Source organism: Centroberyx gerrardi, chromosome 7, assembly GCF_048128805.1.
Source record: "Centroberyx gerrardi isolate f3 chromosome 7, fCenGer3.hap1.cur.20231027, whole genome shotgun sequence".
NCBI lineage: Eukaryota > Metazoa > Chordata > Actinopteri > Beryciformes > Berycidae > Centroberyx > Centroberyx gerrardi.
The window spans coordinates 33168321-33189558 of NC_136003.1; the positions used below are offsets into that span (position 1 = coordinate 33168321).

A 21238-nucleotide genomic window follows, 5' to 3' on the forward strand; every position below is an offset into this window, starting at 1 on the left:
TGTATGCCCAGCAGACTCTCTAACAGCCTGTGACCCAGCATGCTTTAAGGATGTGTGTCATGCCTGTCTCAAGCAGCCGTCAATGCCCCCTAGACCACTATTTTTGTTTTGTGGTTATAATAAGCTTGTATTTAAAACAAACTATTTAGCTGTGTAGATTTATTCATTTGTATTAACATTATCAAAGTTTATTTCATGGCAGCATTCTGTGAAACACGTGGCAAGCATTTTGTGGACAAAACAAAGTTTTCAGTGGCTTCAATGCAGATTTCAACCAGCAGATGGCGCACAGGTGCTGTGGAGAGCTTGGCACACCCTGGAAGTGTTTGACACATTTTACACTGTTTTGCATGCTAAAGTTATTGCCTAAGTGGTATATGTATTATTAGCACTAAAGTCATTGAATACTTAACTAAACCTGAACTTGAAGGTAAAGTTTTGGAACCATGAAACTTTCTCCAGCATGCAACAAAACAACGCTCTCACATACGGTTGCATAACCTACCATTCATAAAAGTGATTAATTGTTTTATAGGGAATAGCAATTTCAGTGTTTTTTAAAGTAGATCTATATAGAAAAATGATTGCAAAAGCTTCCACAGGAATGTAATTAACAGTTAATTCATGATGAATTTGAGTTATGTGGATGAAATTCTCCCTCTAGTGGACACACAGTAAAACCACACCTCCTGATCTGTGATTTCTTTCCTGATCTGTGAACACAGACTTGGTTTCTGGCCAAAGGTCTGATGTCATGCTGACGTTTTGTACAGTTTGATAGTGAAGTTATGAGGATGTGACAGCAGCCTCAGATCAAAAGAACACAGACACCAGGACTGAAGTCTGTCAGTGTTTCCTCTACAGATGAAGGCAGAAAGTCTGTTTGACTTGATCTGGATGTGAGTTCACCAGGTAAGGATCCTACCAGGAAACATTAGATATGTTTGACGAATAAACTGTGTGGAATTGTATTGTGACTGTATTGTATATTTTCATATGATGTATATGAAGTCTTACAAAATGTGTATTTGATGCTTGGAGATCTGAATATGTATTACTTAATTGTGGAATTGATTGAGTTGACTTTTCACCAGGTTTTTTCTTCATTGACTTCCATAGTAAAGTTAGAGAGGAGAAAGCACACTAAAGGTCTTGCGTTTTCACATGTAATGCTGAAGAAGGAAAATTTATTTTTTTTCCAGGCAGAATGAAATCATTGTTTGTGAGTTAACATCAAAGTCATGAAGACATTTATTTTCTTTCACTTTCAACATGTTTTAATGAGGCCAGAGTGGCTGGAGTCCACTGTAGATTATGTGGTTAAATTACACCATTTGATAGACGCATAATAAAACCATATCTAACAATACTTGTTTTCTGGCCAAAGATTAGACTGGTTAAAGTTTTACCAATGTTTCTACAGTTTGATAGTGAAGTTATGAGGATGTGACAGCAGCCTCAGATCAGATGGAGACAGACGCCAGGACTGGTGAAATAGAATAAGCAGCATCCGTCAGTGTTTCCAGGTAAGGTTACTACCTAATAATTATTTCTTTGACTCAAATATTATCCATAAGTGACACTGATATCCCTCCTTAAAATCCTCTTAAGATGTACTGAAGGGTCCTTATATGAAACTTCTTAGCAAGATGGGTAAAATTAGAGCATATATGGAAAAATCTATTTAAAGTAATATAATAACCTATAACCTGAAGATGAAGCATGAATAAAATATGTGAGACATTGTAGCCCAAGCGAGTAATAGGATTACTTCATTATTAGTAGTTTTACAAACTACATATTACATAATGCATATCAATTTCCAGATTTTCTATTCCATTTTGATAGAAAAGAGTACTTTTGAACCACAAATCCCAAATAAATGTATTTTGAAAAAAAATTGTACGACAATACAATGTGCAACATGTCAAGGGGAATGAAAACATTTTATAGCCACTGCATAAAGCAACATGTGATGAAAAATAATAACAAAATAAAATAAATCAGGGAGGCCCATAGGAAATGTTCAGTTATAGGATTAATTCATTTTAATTTTAGTGCATTATCATCTATAATGTCTACACTTCTCCTTCTTGCTCTTCTTTCTTTTTTGACTGAGAGGAAAAGTGAATGTGAATGTTGAAATAGACAAGATAAAAACATGGACTTTCAGGTGTTTTTATTGTTTATTCCAGTTATGAGTAGCAGGAGGCTGGAAAGAGTGACAGTCAAATGAAAAAAAGAAAAATACATTCACCAGTTCACAGAAATAAAGGAAATGAAAACAGGGAACCACCCTGCACTGACCCCGCTGAAGACATGCAATATTACCAGTTACATTACCAAGTCCTCAGTGGGATTTTGGCTTATGTGGTCCTGGTTGATTGCCTAACAGACAGACTTGTAGTTCTGTCAGCAACAATATAACTACAACTCCCAGAAAAGACACAAAATAACTTTGGCTTTACTTCATTTCAAAATCAGAATCCTGAACTGTACATCAAAAGTATTATATTAGTTTTATCAGTCAGCAGGCTGAATGGTTCAAGTCCCTGTGTTGACGAGTGTCTTCCCTGCTGAAGTGTCCTTGAGCAAGACACTGAATCCCTCAGTAATGTCATGTAATTTGGTTTCACACAGAAAACAATGTGTTATGATTTTTGTTAGGATTTGTTGTGGATGAGGTTTTTGTGTGGAGTGAGGGCGCCCTCTTGTGAGATTTACTGGCTAAAGCATGATGCAGTTTGGCTGGTTTACTACATCTGGCTGGCTTACTACAAGAGAATGTTGCTAAACTTTTAAAACACAAAAAATCACAAATGATTGTATTTTTAACTAATTTTGTACCCCAAGACAATGTGAAAAAATTGCATTATTGTTCTCTGAGTTGAAGATTTTTGTCTGATTTTACCAGGGAGCAATGATGACGATGCCTGTAGAGCTGCTTTTGGGAACTTTGGAGCATTTGGGAGATGAAGAGTTTAAGAAGTTCAAGTGGTTCCTGCAGCAGGCTGACATGCTGGAAGGCTTCCCAGCCATCCCAAAGAGCCGGCTGGAGAATGCAGACAGGCAGGACACAGTGGATCAGATGGTGCAGACCTACAACCAACACTCTCTGGAGGTGACCAAGAAGGTTTTGCAGAAGATCAACAGGAATGATCTAGTGCAGAGTTTATCAAACACCAGCTCAGGACCCGAAGGTGAGTCATGGGAAGATTATACCTTTTAGGTATTGCAGATAGGCCTAGTAAGGATTTGGTATGCTAATATCCATTGTCTGTTTACACTGAATAGGCATATCCTCCAAATATTGCAACATATTTAGGCACTTAACCTTCAGGCCATGTAAACACAATCAGGTGCTGCAACACACCCAGGACAGCGCCACATTTAAACATAATCACCAATATGTGCACTGACTCTTTATAAGCTCGTGAAGAGGGCATGTATTATATATCGAGAGCACGATATCACTATTTCGAGGGCACGTTATGGCAATTTGTGCGCACGAAAAAATAAAATGAGAGCTTGAATTGCATATCGTGCGCACGTTACAGTAAATCGTGGCCACGACATAAATAATTTTTCTCCCGATGGGCACTCCCGGGCTCCGTAGCATCCAGACAGTAGATGCATTAAGAGAGACAGGCTGGCTTTTAAGTGTTTGTGTTTATATTAAGTTTTATGTTACACAAATGTCAGAAAAAAGACAGACATGTTTTCTCAACACTCATACAACTTTGTGATTTTAATATACTTTATTGATTTCCCAAGTGCTAAATTCTTACTTTGCCCTGTAGTTGGGGTGCAGGGTCAGCCAGCTAGTGCCGCACCCCTGGAGCAGGTAGGGGTTAAGTTTCTTGCTCAAGGACACCTCAGTAGGTCTGGCCACACGGGGGCCAACTGGACACCAAATATTACACAAACTCAGACAATTTTTACCAGACAAATTAATGTCTTAGCCACCACAGTACCTTTCAGAATAGGATGGATTGGTTGACCTGATAAAGAACACTGTAGTTTACTAGCCGCAGCTAAGATTAATCAGTATTTCATTGCGGTTAGGAGATGTAACCAAGAAGGGGTCAAACAGCAGGACCATGGCGGACATTTTAGGTTGTAAAAAAAATGTATGGGACGCGTGGATTTAAATTTGAGGGATCAAGTGTCACTGTGGTTGAAATTGGTTTAGATTTAGAGAATTGTGATTCTGGTCCCATTTATCGAGTGCTGTAGAGGCAGAGAAAAGGGTTTGGAGCTCCATCAGACCCTCAAGGCCTCAGGTGGCAGTCAACCCAGGACCAGGACCAGCAGACCTCAGTCAAGGACGAGACAGAGAGACAGACAGCAGGTCAATTTAGGTTTAATTAAACAGGAACACATGTATGGGTCTGCACAGAGGAAGACAGTTTGCAATGGTTCTGCCTTCCATAGTAGTTGTTCTTACGAATGCTAACTACCTAAGAATAGCAGGATGACACGGGTGAACAATTTTAAGTTTGTACAGCCTGTTTACTAAATCAGAATGCAGGTATGACTATGAGCAGCTGATTGACTCATCTGCTGACATGAGAGAGTAGTAAGATGTTGTTGCTCTCTGGATAAAATCACATATTACCGAACCATACAGTGTGTTTGTACAGTGGTGAAAGTAGTAAAAGTAACTGACGACAGTGTGTCACCTATTCATGTGAGAGACACATTGTATGTTCAGTCCCTTCAGTGCCTTCAGCATATATGGACTATATATGGACTATTGGCATATTAAGACTTGTGGGATGCATAGTAGCTGTTGGTTGGTTGGCTTGTGTTAAAGTCAAGTCCTTGTAACGTTCCTTTCTCTCTCTCTCTCTCTCTCTCTCTCTCTCTCTCTCTCTGTCTCAGTCTCAGTGGATGTCAGTGATGTCGGGGAGACTTCAGAGAACAGAGGAGCTTCCGCCAGTCAACCACAGGCTGCCCCTCTTCCTCACCTTCCCACCGACCGCAGTCAGACTGAAGGTAAAGCTATTCTCTGGCTCGTCCTGGCTGCCATGTTGGTTGCCTTGTCACTGCCCATTTAGTGTGGCTGTTAAATTGATTAAGGATTTGATTAATCCTCTTCTTTTACTTGATGTCACAGCTCCTGGAAGCGCCGATTTATTTGAATAAAAGATTCAGAATTGGGCTTGTGACTTGAGAGTTGCCAGTTCAAATCCCTGTACTGGCTGGAAAATCTTGCATGGGAAAGTGAATCAGTAATGTTCTCCTCTTCCTTTAACAACTGTTGTCAAGATACCCTTGAGCAAGGCACTGAACCCCCAACTGCTCCAGTGGAGCTGCTCAGTGGCCACCAGTAGAAGACTGTGGTTGTACTGGGCAGCTCTGGGCAGCTCTGTGTAAATGTGTGATTGTGAAGCTTGGGTGCATCAAAGAGCATGTGTGCTCATCAAAACCTTTCCCTGGAAAAGAGTCATAAATGTTGTGAATGTAAGCAACCCACAGTTAAATAACCTGCTACACTTGCAATGAAATATCTGAATAATAGAATATTATCCACAGCCTGCTCTGCCTGATATTGCAACTTGCCTGCTCCACTAAGGCTGCACATCCACAGGGAGCCTCTTTTCACAAGTAAAGGATGTAATGATGGTGACAGTGAAAACATGTTTGTTATTCTCAGAGCACCTACTTTTAGCAAAAAATGCACTAGCATCTGTTTGGTGTTGCTAGCTAGAAAAGAAGTGTCTGCTGGACACTTTTCTGCTTTTAGTTGTTTTTTACAGATTTTACTTTGTTCTACACAGATTTGATGGTGCAATCACCAAAGCCTCCACGACTCATCATATGGTACCAACAAAAGCTCCAATCTAACATCCAGGATAGATTTATGTGTGCACAAGAAGGATGGTTAGAGATGAAGGATAAGAAACCTCTGGATGATATCTACACAGAGCTCTACATCACAGATGGAGGTGACATACACATCAACATGCAGCATGAGGTCAGGCAGATTGAGATGGCATCAAGAAAGCCAGCGGAAACAGAGAAACCAATCAAACCCTGCGACATCTTCAAACCTTCTGGAAAATACACATCCATAAGAACAGTACTGACCAATGGGATTGCAGGAATCGGCAAAACGTTCCTTGTGCACAAGCTCATCCTGGACTGGACTGAAGGAAGAGCCAATCAAGATGTTCATCTCATATTCCCCTTCACCTTCCGCCAGCTGAATTTACTGAAGGGAGAAAGGTTTCGTTTTGCAGAACTAATTCACAGATGTATCTGGGAAACCAAAGACATCAAGGAGGAGGCTCTTAATGAAATCTTCACAAGATTACAGACATCAGGAAACAAAAACTATGACAAGAGTAATTTCAAACTCCTGTTTGTGTTGGACGGACTGGATGAGAGCCGCCTTCAACTAGACTTCACTGCCAATGAAAAGTGCTCTATTGATGTGACAGAGTCAACCAGAGTAGAAGTACTGCTGACAAACCTCATCGAGGGGAAACTGCTTCCCTCTGCTCGCCTCTGGATAACCACACGACCTGCAGCAGCCAATCAGATCCCTGGAGAGTTTGTTGACATGGTGACAGAGGTGAGAGGTTTCACTGACCCACAGAAGGAGGAGTACTTCAGGAAGAGATTCAGAGATGAGGAGCTGGCCAGAAGAATCATCTCCCACATCAAGACTTCACGAAGCCTCCACATCATGTGCCACATCCCAGTCTTCTGCTGGGTCACTGCTACAGTTCTGGAGGATCTGTTGGAAACCAGTGAGAGAGAAAACCTTCCCAAGACCCTGACTGAGATGTACACAGAATTCCTGGTGTTTCAGATCGATCAGACGAAAAAGAAGTATGGCACAGAAAACAGCATTCAGTACATTCAGTCACTTGCAAAACTGGCTTTTCAACAGCTGGAGAAAGGCAACCTGATCTTCTATGAGAAGGACCTAAAAAAGAGTGGCATTAACTTCACTGAAGCCTCAGTGTACTCAGGAGTGTTCACAGAGATCTTTAAAGAGGAACGTGGGCGGAAGAAGGAAAAGGACAAGAACAAGATGTTCAGCTTTGTCCATCTGAGCATTCAGGAGTTTCTGGCTGCTGTTCATGTGGTCCTGTCACTCATCAACAGCAACAAGAATGTAATGCCCATGCCACGACTGACTTTCCGAAATCTGTGGATGTTTTTCACTAAAACATCTACAACAAAGGTCCACAGGATTGCAACTGACAAGGCCTTACAGAGTCCAAATGGACACCTGGACTTGTTCCTCCGCTTCCTCCTGGGCCTTTCACTGCAGACCAATCAGGATCTCATACAAGACCTGTTGAAACAGACAGGAAGTACTTCACAGATCAATCAGAAAACAGTCCAGTACATCAAGAAGAAGATCAGGGAGAATCCCTCTCCAGAGAGAAGCATCAATCTGTTCCACTGTCTGAATGAACTGAATGACCGTTCTCTAGTGGAGGAGATCCAACAGTACCTGAGTTCAGGAAGTCTCTCCACAGTCAAACTCTCCCCTGCTCAGTGGTCGGCTCTGGTCTTCATCTTACTGTCATCAGAAGAGAAACTGGACGTGTTTGACCTGAAGAAATACTCTGCTTCAGAGGAGGGTCTTCTGAGGCTGCTGCCAGTTGCTGAAGCCGCCATTAAATCTTTGTAGGTGCATCGATAACTGGATATATTAACCATATCAAATGTGTTTTTTTTACAGAAGAGAAAATAGAAACATTTTCAAAGTTGTTATTTGTCTTCATCACTAATTCTCCTTCAGGCTGAGTGGCTGTCAGCTGTCAGAGAGAAGCTGTGAAGCTCTGGCCTCAGTTCTCAGCTCCCAGTCCTCTAGTCTGAGAGAGCTGGACCTGAGTAACAACGACCTGCAGGATTCAGGACTGAAGCTGCTCTCTGCTGGATTGGGGAGTCCACACTGTAGACTGGAAACTCTCAGGTCAGCTCACTTTATTTATTGATGGTTTTTACAACAATTTGTCTTAGCAATCCACTTTCATATTGTTTTTTATGTCTTTGTTATGCATTTTTCTCTGGAAATGCGAAGTCAAGCTTTAATTAATGTATTTGTAAGGCGGGCACACTAATACTGTTATTCATACTTATTGATTTTGTCACTGTATCCTCTACAGTTTTTACACTACATAGACATGTAGTGTAGCATATCTTGCCTTAGGTGGGCAAAGGTGTGCTATCTAGGTTTGAGTAGTAGTTATGATTATGGGTCATACTATAGTATTTAGCATTGATTAGGATTTCTGAAGATATTCCTAAGGTACTTGGGTTATTGTTGAGCTTGAGACATGTCTACACAGAAGAGCCAAAGGAGTAATTCACACATTTATTGATTACACAAAAGACAAACAAACAACAGAACAACTCAATAAATTGATAAAATGGCCAAGTGTGGAGAGCCATGGACGGTGGCAAACAAGTAGGATTGTCGGATTGTAGAATTGACTGGGGGTCAATCCTATATGATGGTTCAACTATTCCCATGTCCTTCATTTTCTCCAGTTGAGCATTCATTTTGGGGGCACGTTGTGCTGGGATGCAGTAGCTGGGGACTGATTAGATCTGGCTCTTTCAGCATTATGTAGTGCTGTGCTAGGTGTGTTCTGCTGGGAACCACTGAAAACAGCCCCTCAGGAATACAGGACTCAGTGTCCTCTTGGTGTGCTGCTGTCAGGTAGGACATGTCCACCCTGGCACCAGTCTCTTGTGTCGTGGGGCAATACTGGTCCCTGCCACTTTGCAAAGAGACTGCTCTCTACTGTGGGGAGGAGAAGTAACACCTGCTGTCCTGGGGTCTTTTGATACCTATACATACAACTTTTTCTTAGTGGTCTGTGCAGCCTTCATGTTACGCTGCACCTCCTCCTTCTCTATCCCGTTCCTCATTTTCAGCACATAGGACAAGACATTCATCTTCTGCTCAGGTTGCTCACTTTCCCATGCCTCCGTCAGCATATCCAGTGGACCCCTCACCTGTCTTCTGTAGAGCAACTCAAAAGGTGAGAAGCCAGTAGAGGCCTGTGACACTTCACGGTAGGCAAACAGCAGGTATGGGACCCACTCATCCCAGTCCGCCCCTGTGATAGAGACAAACTTGTGCAGCATGGACTTCAAGGTTTGGCTGAACCTTACCTCACATCCATGGCAATTTGACAGAATGGAACATCAATTATGGGCATGGACACGAAGGGAACTCTGTTAGATTTCTTGTCAGGGGCTGTGAGCTGACACTGAGGGCATGTCGTGCAAAATTGTACCGACTCTGCACAGATGTTGGGCCAATAAAACCTGTTGCCCACCATCTGCATGACTTAGTCTGGCCTAAGTGACCTGCCCATGGACTAGAATGTTCCAACTCTAAGACCTTTGACTTGAGAGGACAAGGGACCACTAGCTGGTCTCCCTTCTCCCTGTGGCGATATAGTATCCCCCTCCTCAGCTTGAACCTCTGCCCTGTTGCATCCCCATTGGCATATTCTTCTATGTCTGTGTACAGGGGAGCAAGGGTGACATCCTCATGCTGTAATTGCCTGATGTTACTTGGGATTTTGAACTCATTGCTTGGCTCTTGGGTGGGGTTAGGGAGTGCCGCTTGAACTGGGTTCCCTCAAAACTTCTCTCTCCTCCTCGTGATTCTTGTTTTCTCACTTTATCATGTGGAACAGAGAAAGGTAGCTCGTCCCATGTGCTATATCTTGATGATCCTGCACCTTAGACTGAGCCCGAGTGACAACCATAGAACATGCTTTCTTTCTTGCTTTCTTTCTTTCTCAATCTTGAGGTACATATCTGTTGTAGGGTACGGTTTTTCATCACAGTGAACACACATAGTACTGACTGTGCAGTCTGGCATTACTGCACATGCTGGGACCAAATGGGGTTTGACAAGGGTCTGGTTACGCCCTGTTTCTATTATAGCCTGAACCCTCTTGCCCCTAATTCCCACCCACTCTCCCCCATCTGCATTGCAACTTCACATATCTGGGACACCTTAAGTTGTCTGAGGTGACACTTTGGCTTTATATGCCCTGACTGGCCATAGTGGTAACACACTACAGTGTCCTTGCTTGGCTCATGTGATACAGTAGATGTAACTGGGTAATTAGGTTGACTGAATGGCTGACCACCAGTCCAACCCTCAGTCTTACCAGGAGCAGAAGCACCAACTTCTCTCTCGCGTCCAAGCTTGTAATTCTTCATGCCACGGCATGCAGCAATGAAGCTTCCTTGGTAGTGCTGGGGTTGTGTTCACGAATCCAAAATCTCCATTGACCATCCTCAGGAACTGTTGAAGCACCAAGATCTCCCTGAATTCTTCCTTTGAGTGGGTTTTGAGACAGACCCACTTTTCATACAGTTCCTTGAATCTAGTATACAGTTCTTTTGGGGACTCTCCTTGTAGAACCGTTGTGGCTCTAAACCTCTGTCTGTACGTTTCAGAATCAATCTTGTACTTTTCAAGCAGATTTGACCTTATCATAGTCACTAGTGTCCTCAATGTCCATATCAATGTAGGCTGCATGTGCTTTGCCCATAGGGGGACCAAGTACAGTGCCCACTTTACTTTAGGGCAATAGGTCAAAGTAGTAATACGATCAAATGTTCTCATGCTGAAAGTTGTGCCTGGCGCATCCCTGGTGGACCTGAAGTCATCACTATTGAAGAAGGGGCCACCCCCAGCACATAGAGCTGTGGCTGCTGGTCTTGGATGGCTTGTTCGAACATGCTCTCTGGTCGTAAACAGTAGTCTCTATAGTCACTGGATCCCACCACTGCCACCAAATGTCACAGAGTACCTGGGTCCACCGCCACTGCTGCGGATCCACCACCTCTGCTGCAATATTAAATAGATTTTTATAGTGGAGAAAATGGAAATATTTTTAAAGATCTGTTTTTCTTTATCACTAATTCTTCTTCAGGCTGAGTGTCTGTAAGCTGTCAGAGAGAAGCTGTGAAGCTCTGGCCTCAGTTCTCAGCTCCCAGTCCTCTAGTCTGAGAGAGCTGGACCTGAGTAACAACGACCTGCAGGATTCAGGACTGAAGCTGCTCTCTGCTGGACTGGGGAGTCCACACTGTAGACTGGAGACTCTCAGGTCATCTCACTTTATTTGATGATGGTTTTTGCAACAATATGTCATTACAATCCACTGGTTGTTTTTATATGTCTGTGTTCTGCTTATATGTCTGTGTTCTGCTTAATCTCTGTTGTGGCCATGGAAATTCAAGCTTTAAACAATACCATTTTTGAATGGTATACATTACTATGTTGTATTTTGATTCTATCCATTTAGTGTAAGGGTGGGAACTAAGAAGTGGTTCTGTTAAGGAACAGGTTCCAGAGTTTCCAGAATCGACTGGATCAAAATACAATTGCCTTATTAATTTGTCAAGCCAGCACCATAGCTCCTGCATCACATCGCTAGCTTGTCTGGAAAGCTAAGCAGGTCTGGCTGTGGTTAGTCCTTGGATGGCAGACCACCTGGTGTTGGAGGACTAGTAGGAGGTGCTCTTCCCTCTGGTCTCATGAATAATATCCCCAATGCCCCAGGACAGAGACATCGACTCTGTCCTGTGAGTGAGCACTGTCCTTCGGATGAGACGTTAAACCGAGGTCCTGACTCTGTGGTCGATAAAGATCCCATCGGCACTCATCGCAAGAGTAGGGGTGTAACCCCGGTGCCCTGGCAAAATTCCCAAAAAACAGGCCTTCCTTCCATCATGGCCACCTAATCATCCCTCGTTACCTAATTGGCTCTTTCAGTCCTCTCCTCTCCACTGAGATAGCTGATGTGTGGTGAGCGTTCGGGTGCAAACTGGCTGCCGTGCATCACCCAGGTGGTGGATGAGTTGAGTCCCCCCCCCCCCCGATATGTGAAGCGCTTTGAGTACTTAGAAAAGCGCTATATAAATGTAATCAATTATTATTGTGTTATTGATTACCATTTTTCTCCTGCTTTTTAGAAATAAAACTAAGTGCAGTTTTAGTTTACTGTTGAATTATCTGTACGTTGCCTCACTGTCCATTCCTCATTTGTCTGTTGTGTGTGTGACTGTGTGTTGTAGTGAGGCTCAGACAGCAGTGTTCAGTTCAGTTTCCTTGTAGATGAAGCTCATAGCAACATAGTAAGCAAGCGTTAGAGAAATGGAAAGTGTGGCTTCACTTCCATAAAGAGTCTAGTTTGTCCTCTTTGTTGAAACTGATTCCATGCTGTGGAGAACTGGACTGAACACTCTGCTCCCGTTCTGCAGAGTCACTCATACACACAGTTCAGTTGTGTGGTGTGTGCGTGTGTTCAATTGTTTGATGTGTGTACAGGTTTGGAGTTAAGCTTATTGATAGTAAAACTAATAAAATATTTAAAGTTCACTAATTCTTCTTCAGGCTAAGTGTCTGTCAGCTGTCAGAGAGAAGCTGTGAAGCTCTGGCCTCAGTTCTCAGCTCCCAGTCCTCTAGTCTGAGAGAGCTGGACCTGAGTAACAACGACCTGCAGGATTCAGGACTGAAGCTGCTCTCTGCTGGACTGGAGAGTCCACACTGTAGACTGGAGACTCTCAGGTCAGGATTCCTCAACCTGGTCAACACATGACCATTTAAATCCTGCTTTACTTACAGAGTAACATCAGTGAATAGATTCCTAACCTGTGGAGGATTTTCTCTGCTCTTATGATTGTGGTAACAACCTTTCACTCTACTTTCTGTCCCCTATGAACTGTTTTCTGCTTTCCATCAGGATATTTCATTATTTCCCTCCTTGCTGTCTCTGTTGTTGAGACCTTAAATACCAAAAAGGATTTCTAAGTGATCCAAGATTTCAAAGATTTCAAACTGATCCAAGAACTGCCAAACTGACCAAATGAAAGCACAAAGCAGATCATTGGAGCAACAGTTTGGAATGATGACCAGTGCAGTTTTTACTAAAATTATATCACATTATCATATCTAACATCATAGCAGATAGTGATTATCTAACAGTTTACACTGGGAGCTTAGCTCACTTTGTGTGTGTGTGTGTGTGTGTGTGTGTGTGTGTGTGTGTGTGTGTGTGTGTGTGCAGGCTGTCAGGCTGTCTGCTCACAGAGGAAGGCTGTGCTTCTCTGGCCTCAGCTCTGAGCTCCAACCCCTCCCATCTGAGAGAGCTGGACCTGAGCTACAATCATCCAGGAGCCTCAGGAGTGAAGCTGCTCTCTGCTGGACTGGAGGATCCACACTGGAGACTGGACTCTCTCAGGTCTGGAGAGGCAACGTCTGCTCGAAGGCTGAGAGTCACACACATTTTCTCTGTCACACTGAGAAGATGAGGAGTATTGATTAATGTCTAACAGCAGTTATGACTGATGCTGTATGGAAACTCATTCATATTGAAGGTTATTAAATGTCCATGTTTCCATCATCAAAGAGAATCTGCTGGTCTGACTTTGTTTATTCCCCCAGTGTGGACCATGGTGGAGAGCAGAGGTTGAAACCAGGTCTGAGGAAATGTAAGTGTGTATTTAGTTTGATTCATGAAAACAAAGCAACACATAATCAACTAAGGAAACCCCATTTACACAGCAGTATGTGACATTTATTTAAATCTTACTGTGAATGAAGATGATGGTTGACATCATGTGTTATAAAGAAACTGTTAAGAATTCACAGTCAAGCTGTTAATAAACCATCAATAAATATAGAGCAGGTCTATTATATCAGAATCTGCTGCTGTATTGAGTCTTGTTCTCTCATCAGATGCCTGTGAACTCACTCTGGACCCAAACACAGCACACAGAAACCTCTTCCTGTCTGAAGACAACAGAAAGGTGACAGCAGTGAGAGAGGAGCAGCCACATCCTGATCACCCAGAGAGATTTGACTACTGGAAACAGCTGCTGTGTAGAAATGGTCTGACTGGTCGCTGTTACTGGGAGGTCGAGAGGAAAGGAGGGGTTCATATAGGAGTGACTTACAGAGGAATCAGAAGGAGAGGAGAGGGTGATGACTGCTGGATGGGAGGGAATGAAAAGTCCTGGAGTCTGGACTGCACTCGTTATAGTTACTCTGTCTGGCACAATAACAGAAGAACAGACATACCTTCCCTCTCCTCCTCTGGCTCTAACAGAGTAGCAGTGTATCTGGACTGGCCTGCTGGCTCTCTGTCCTTCTACAGAGTTTCCTCTGACTCACTGATCCACATCCACACCTTCCACTCCACATTCACTGAACCACTCTACCCTGGGTTTAGGTTTAGGGTTGGCTCCACAGTGTCTCTGTGTCAGATTTAAGAGATTCACACTGTACAGGATCTCTCTCTCTCTCACACACACACACACACACACACACACACACACACACAAAACATGAAATATGTACAAGAACATGGACATTTTGTTTGGAAAAGGAAATGAAGTAATATTTAACCAGGCAAGCTATTGTTGTTCATATGACAGTTTGTTGTTGATGATGGACAGGTTAAAATATCTTTCCCTCTGACCATTTTTTTTATTTGGGGGTGGGGCGTTGTGTCTGCACCATTATATATACCATTATAGTGAGTTTGTGTATGTAGGGCTGCCACCAGGACAACTTCAAAGTTAGTGTGTAAGAACAAAGCTCAAAGGTAATATTCCCTTAAATTATAGAAAATTACATATCCCCAATATACAATTATTTGCAGCAAACCAATTTCTGTATGGACTGGTATAACAACAAAGGGAAGCCACAGCTACCCTCTCAGTTGGCCAAACACAAGAAGTAGGTTGTTATTGTTATTATTAATATTATTATTAATACAGTGTATTAACTTATAGAGGGGCAGCACAGATCTTTTCCCGGTTTAGTGATTGATTTGTGAGCAAGCAAACATAGGACAAGTTACCTTTAGTCTCACACACATTTATTTCTACCATTACTAAATCTACAACTACAACTAAACAGCCACTATGCAGGAAACAAAACACAAAAGGGAAACACAACACAATCTATACGGGAGGACTAGAGAAAATGTGGATAAAAACAGCATGTAGCCTTTTGTTATTGCATTGTAAGGTGCATCTTGGTCTTTTTACGTTTTGGGGCAATCTCGGCACGGTGGAAAATGCAGGGGTGCATCGTGTGAAATAAATTGGTAAATATTGCAACACCTCACTGTTAGAAGAGGAAGTACAGAGACAGCAGTTATCCGGTTCTGAAACACCATAAGCAGTGCTATGTAGCCATTGAAACACTGGAATTGGTGTTTGGGGGGAGCTCGAGTTGAAACACTAATATCAGTGTTTGGGAGCAATTTAAACACAATATTTTGGTTTTGAAACACAAAACATGGTAAACCTATACTAAAGTGAGGGTTTCGGAGCTATACCCAGTTTTAAGTGTTTCAATACACATGTATGAATCTGCAGACACACAAAGAGTGTTTTGAAAGTTTGAAAGTCAGTTTATACGAGAACTTCTTCAAATAGCACCATTTTATTTTACATAAGATAGGTTTAACCACTGATCCAAATATTTTATGTTTCAATTACCAATGAAATTTCCAGTCTGGATTTTTTTGGCCATATAAATTTGGGAAATTTTCGCTTACATTCTTGAAGAGTTTAATTTGTAGATGGAGAACAAGGCCTTCTAACCCATTGTGTATCACATGGGCCTGTTTTACTGTATTGTTTTCAAATATTACTAATGTCAACAAAACTGTTATAGACATAAAATACAGCAAATGCAATTAAAAACATGCACTTGCCTGCCAAATCAATGTGTCAATAGCTGTCAGTCAATTAAAGAGGGAGAAGTATACACCCATTCCTATTTTTTCATTTTTGGCGCTGGGGCTACCAATTTGTGGATTTAAGTTGGTATTGAGGTATCTATTGTACATTTAACTATAGATAACTCAACCATTGTAAATAGTTTCCTTTTTCAACTAAGGATTTACTGTTTGTTGCTGGTCTGTGTGCCTAGTGGCCAATCATGTTTTATTTTTAACTGTTGAATGAAAGCAGTTGTATAGCTTTTCTGTTGTCTTTCAGAGTATCACCAATGGACATTGCAGCTCTGACACTCATTTGTCTTCTTTTAAGAGTACGTTTTTGTAATTTTTGCCTTTATTGGACAGATCAAAGTAGAGAGAGACAGGAAAGACTGTGAGGACATGCAACAAAGGTACTGGACCAGATTCAAACCCAGGACATCGCATTTACACGGCACACTTTAGACCACTGAGCCACCAGGACACGCCTCATTCGTCTTCTTTGTCTGTGTGAATAGAGAGCCTAAGCTCCTCCCCTTCCGCTGTCCCCCATGGGACCTTATTTCGGAAAAAATATGTACTGTAGTCAACAGCGAGAGACAAATAATTGTTTGATCCCGTTTGAATTGTGCCATGAATTACACATATGATGTTTTGTCAATTTAAAAGATAATTTTGCAAGTCAAGAAAGTCGCAGAAAAATCCTGGTGGGACTGGTTATGGCAAGGTTCCGGTCCTCAACATCCCCATGGTCATACCCAGCTTCACCACCCTGCAGGAGGGCGTTCTCAGCCAGGGGAAAGCCAAGTGGAGTTCCAGGAACTGCTGCTGGGTGCTACACTGACCCAGGCCTACTATCCGTTTACCAGGTGTGTGCACTGCGCAGTAGCCTTGACCACTCTGTTGCACTCTGTTTCACATAGTTCCTACACAAGCATGGAAAGTAATTTGAACAATTTTCAGGTCCAGAGAATACTTTACACCTCTAAGTCTTACCGGGAATCTACACAGGCAGCGTTTTTGATGTGTTTTTATAATGCGCATGAGACGCGTGTGTAGGGTTCTAGACTAACTTTTCCACTAGTGGCACTGGCATGACCAACTTTCTCAGTAGGTGGCACCACTACAAGATTTGGTCGCACTTTTTTTTTTTTTTTGCTGCGCAGTAGCCTATTCAGGACCTTAATTGCATGCTATTTCTTTCTTTTATGTTCTTTATTTTCTGCAACGAGCAGTGGCTGACATTATAAGTGAACTAATTTAGAAAAATAAATATACTGATAGATAAATAATATAGGGGAGTTCCTCTTTCCATGTTGAACTGGATGACCATTTCATTCTCCTCCATTGAGCGATTATTTTCATGTAAGTACTGAAAAGCAGTCGGTAGGGGCTCAGTGTTTTGGGTCACACATCTGTCACTACAGGTTTTGTATTTGTGACGTCATGCTGCTTCAAATTTTTGGTTAGAGTTGCCTACAATGGACTGTTGCTATCTATATAGCTGGTCCCTGTAGGATGACATTTGAATGGGAGTCCCGCGGTTCAGGGCCATGGTTTGCGTTGCATACGCGTTCATTTAGACATATGGACGGGATAGGAGTCATTTATTTCATTTTAACCGGGATCGGGACAAGGCAAGAGCCAGAATTAGTCACAGGATAGGAACAAGACAGGAGAATGACTCAACGAGTTGGGAGGGGACGAGACAGACCAGCCTGCTCTCTTTACATCATCCGCACCCTTCAGTGGCTCCGCGTCTCTGCCTCATCATTCTCTTCTCTCCTTATTTTGCTTTTTAAAATAATCAGCTGTAGACAGCTTAGTTTTGGCACTTGATTGCTTGAATAAGTTAAGTAGGCAATAGTCTTCACAACGAAGGAGTTGTTTCAGCTCTGATCCGCGCGTTCTGTTCTGAGGATAACTTTCGCGGAACGTTATCATAGGCTGTAGTTAGACATGCCTGGCATGCTCAACTAATAGAAAGATAAGCAATACCAGTGCAATATGTCAAAATATAATCTTAAAATAAAATAGATTACATAACTGCATCTTTGTTTTAATGAATCATTCGATTTCCCTGCCACTCGCACTAGTGCCACCAAGTCAAATATGAACTTGCACTTCCCAAAAAAAAGGTCGCATATGCGACCATTTTACTCGCAGTCTAGATCCCTGCGCGCGGGTGCCGGGACAGAGACGGTCTAATTTTATTCAATGCTGCAATCCACCAGGCGCGTATTAGGGCTGTCACTTTTCAATCGAAGTTCGAACTTTCATTCGAACCTGGTGAAATATTAAAAGTTCAAACTATAATGATGTGATCGAATTCAAAATTGGAGCACTGCAGATAACGCTTGCCCCACTAACAATTTAGTAATCTGCTTTCCAGAGTCCCAGATTCACGTAGTGTGCCTGGTATTCCAACAGATGGCGTTCTTACGCTGTGCCTGCCTGGCTGCTAAACCCTCATTATGTAGGTCAGTGGCTAAACCGCACTGTCACGTTGGAACTACTGCATGCCATAGGGCTAGGTAGAGAGAGCGCGATGAAAAATGGAGGATATATATATATATACATATTTTCTATTTTTGTATTCTCAGGACAAGGCTTGGTGAGACTCATCGCAGAGGATCATAGCCATCGTTGGAATTCTGAAAGGAAGTGGGTGACTTTCAATCTGCCATATGAACTTGAAGCTTTTTTTAGCATGCAGATTCACATCTGTATGTTAATACTGATTATGTATGAGCTTATTTGTTTGTTACTGGAAGGAATTTAGCTCCTATTGTTTTTGAATTTAGCCCCTGTTTCCGTGGCCAAGGAAAGTTCAATCAATATTTGTCAGAGGTGGGGGACTCGAGTCGCATGACTTGACTCGAGTTGGAAATTTGAGGACTTGCTTGACTAACATTGATAAAAAACTCGACTTTGACTTGGTATTCATGACTTGACTTTGACTTGAGGCAGATGACTCGAAAGGACTTGACAGTTTTATTAAGCTGAATAGCCTATTTGCATTTTTCTAGATATTGAGCATGAACAGTTACCGTTTTGAAACATGATTGGGTGACTTTTAGTGCAGTGCGCGCAACCCAGGCTTAAAAGACCGTGTCTAGCAGGACCTAGAAAACAATGCAAGACAGGATGGAGCTGAAAGCGTGTTGAAAGGATTCTCCCATACCTGCGCTGATTTTCTCTCGAGCCTTACATTACCAGACCGTTTCTGATTCAGACAAGACAGCTTATGAATTGACAGCTTTTCAAGACAGAGCTTCATCATTCTGTTCAAAAGAGTATTGATAAGTATTGGTATCGATAAGCAGTATCAATAGTGGTATTGGTATTAATAAAATCCTAACCATACCCATCCCTAGTTGTAGAGAATAACTAACTAACAGTTTTCTCATGACATGGCTCGCCATTGTACCCCTTTCTCTCTTGTTTTAAGCACTTCTTTCATGGTGACTTGACTTGAGTCTAAACACAGTGACTTGGGACTTGCTTGAGACTTGAAGGTTAAGACTTGGGACTTGCTTGTGACTTGCACATGTGCAGTGGTGGGTAGAGTACTGAAAATCTATGCTCAAGTAAAACTCCCATAAAAAATGACTGAAGTAAAAGTGAAAATTACCATTTGAGAAACCTACTCAAGTAAAAGTAAAAAAGTACCTGGTTAATAAATTACTCAAAGTACAAGTTACTTTCCATTTTAATATTTTTTAGGGTGTGCGGGCCAGTGCAAAATAATGAAAAAACAGCACTTATGTATATAAGAATACAAGTCTGTTTAACTCTAGTATTTACAGACATTATCAAAGTAACCAAACCTATTACAGCCCCAAAATGCAGTAGATACTGAATACAATACAATTAATTAAAACTCAGATTTTCTGTTCTGTAGTATTACTCCCTGTACCAAGACCTCAGTCAATCAACTAGAGAATGAAAACTTCTCTCCATTCACATTTTTCATTTGGGGATTCCCATTTGTTGGAAGCTGCCTCTTGTTCTGGGTTTTGCTCCGTCATCATCGCATCGTGGTCAGAAGACAGGTGGAGCTTATTTTTCTTCCAGGCAGCTGGCAGCTTGGATCTGCAGTAGAGATGCTCCTCGCTCCCCCCGACACTCAATCCCCACATTTACAGCAGACTAGTTGTAACAAAGGTATAAATGGCAAATGTAGTGAAGTAAAAAGTAGATTACTGGCTCAAAAATATACTTGAGTAAAGAGTAGAAGTACAGTTTAAAAAAAGGAACTAAAAGTACTCGTTCCTTAAAAAAAAACTACTTTTTTACTTGTGCGTTACTTGCACATGTGTGACTTACTCCCACCTCTGGTATTTGTGAACATGAGCTACTCTCTCCCAAAGCCACAAACACAGAGAAGTAAGACTCAAACTTGTGATGTCATCAGGTGTAACGTCTGGAGCTGCTTCATAGACAATGAATGTGAAACTAATTTTGTAGAATTATTTTTTTTTTTAAGACCCAAATGAGCTTTATTCTATAGTAGTGTTTCATTCCTGAGAAGAAAATGTACCTGTATACTCGGAACATCCCCCTGGGTGTTCTCAGTGTCATCTATAACATCTTTCTCAACTCATTGTTTTTGGAAAAGCTCCAGACATTATATCAGATGACATCACAAATTTGAGTTTTAGCACTTTAGTTTTTGGATTTGGGAGAGAGTTGTTCATGTTCGCTAACATTTTTGAACCATCTTAGACCATAGGAATAACATGTATGAATTCCTAAATTGGCCGTAGTTCCTTTTGCTATAATGCAACATGCAAGACACTGTCTGTACCGATGCAATGTACAAAACTGTTTTTGCTTCCATTTGATGTCTGTTGAAGTAATGTGAATGAGAAAAAAATAAAGACATTCTAGCAAAGTATTCTGTTTGAGCTCTTATTGGGTTGATCAGCTTCAGACCCGCATTATAATAATTCGATATGGCTGCTTATTGGTTTATTAATTCTGTAAACTTGAAAAAATAGTGAATGACTTTGTAAAGCAAGCAGTAAAAGGTAATTTTATGATACATTCTGGTTATTATACATCTTGAAATCTCATACATCTCAAATGGGGATCTGCAGTGAATGGATTGGACAATACTGTAAAATGTCAGCAGAAAAATGTATATATTTATTCAGTGTAAAAGTAGTTGATGCAAAGGTACTTTTACATAGACCTTCTGGTTTTTGTACATTCAAAACCCCATGGGAAAAGTCTAGATATATTGGATAGTTGCTTGTAATTACTGTCAAATAATGTTTGTATAAAGTAATGACTTAAAATTATGTTTCTGTAAGCTATTATCAAATTATCTTATTTTTTTGTACAGTATAAAACCAATATTTAACAGGAATTTACTGTAAATAGATTGGATAATCACAAAAAATAAAAGCCTAAAGCTGTCAAGATACTGTTAATGCGCTTTCAAAGAGGGTAATTTGAATGTAATTTTACATAATTTTTATGTGTTTTACATCCAG

At 41.5% G+C, this 21238-nt stretch overlaps 1 protein-coding gene across 1 annotated transcript; it reads left to right on the forward strand.

Moving 5' to 3' along the window:
* Positions 1-2923: 2923 nt before the first annotated feature.
* LOC139913928 (NACHT, LRR and PYD domains-containing protein 3-like) lies at positions 2924-14274 on the forward strand. Its single transcript, XM_078284793.1, has 8 exons — positions 2924-3200; positions 4891-4998; positions 5763-7650; positions 7766-7939; positions 12398-12571; positions 13071-13244; positions 13448-13494; positions 13742-14274. Exons 1-8 carry the CDS (start codon positions 2924-2926, stop codon positions 14272-14274), a joined length of 3375 nt encoding a protein of 1124 aa, XP_078140919.1.
* Positions 14275-21238: the final 6964 nt, after the last annotated feature.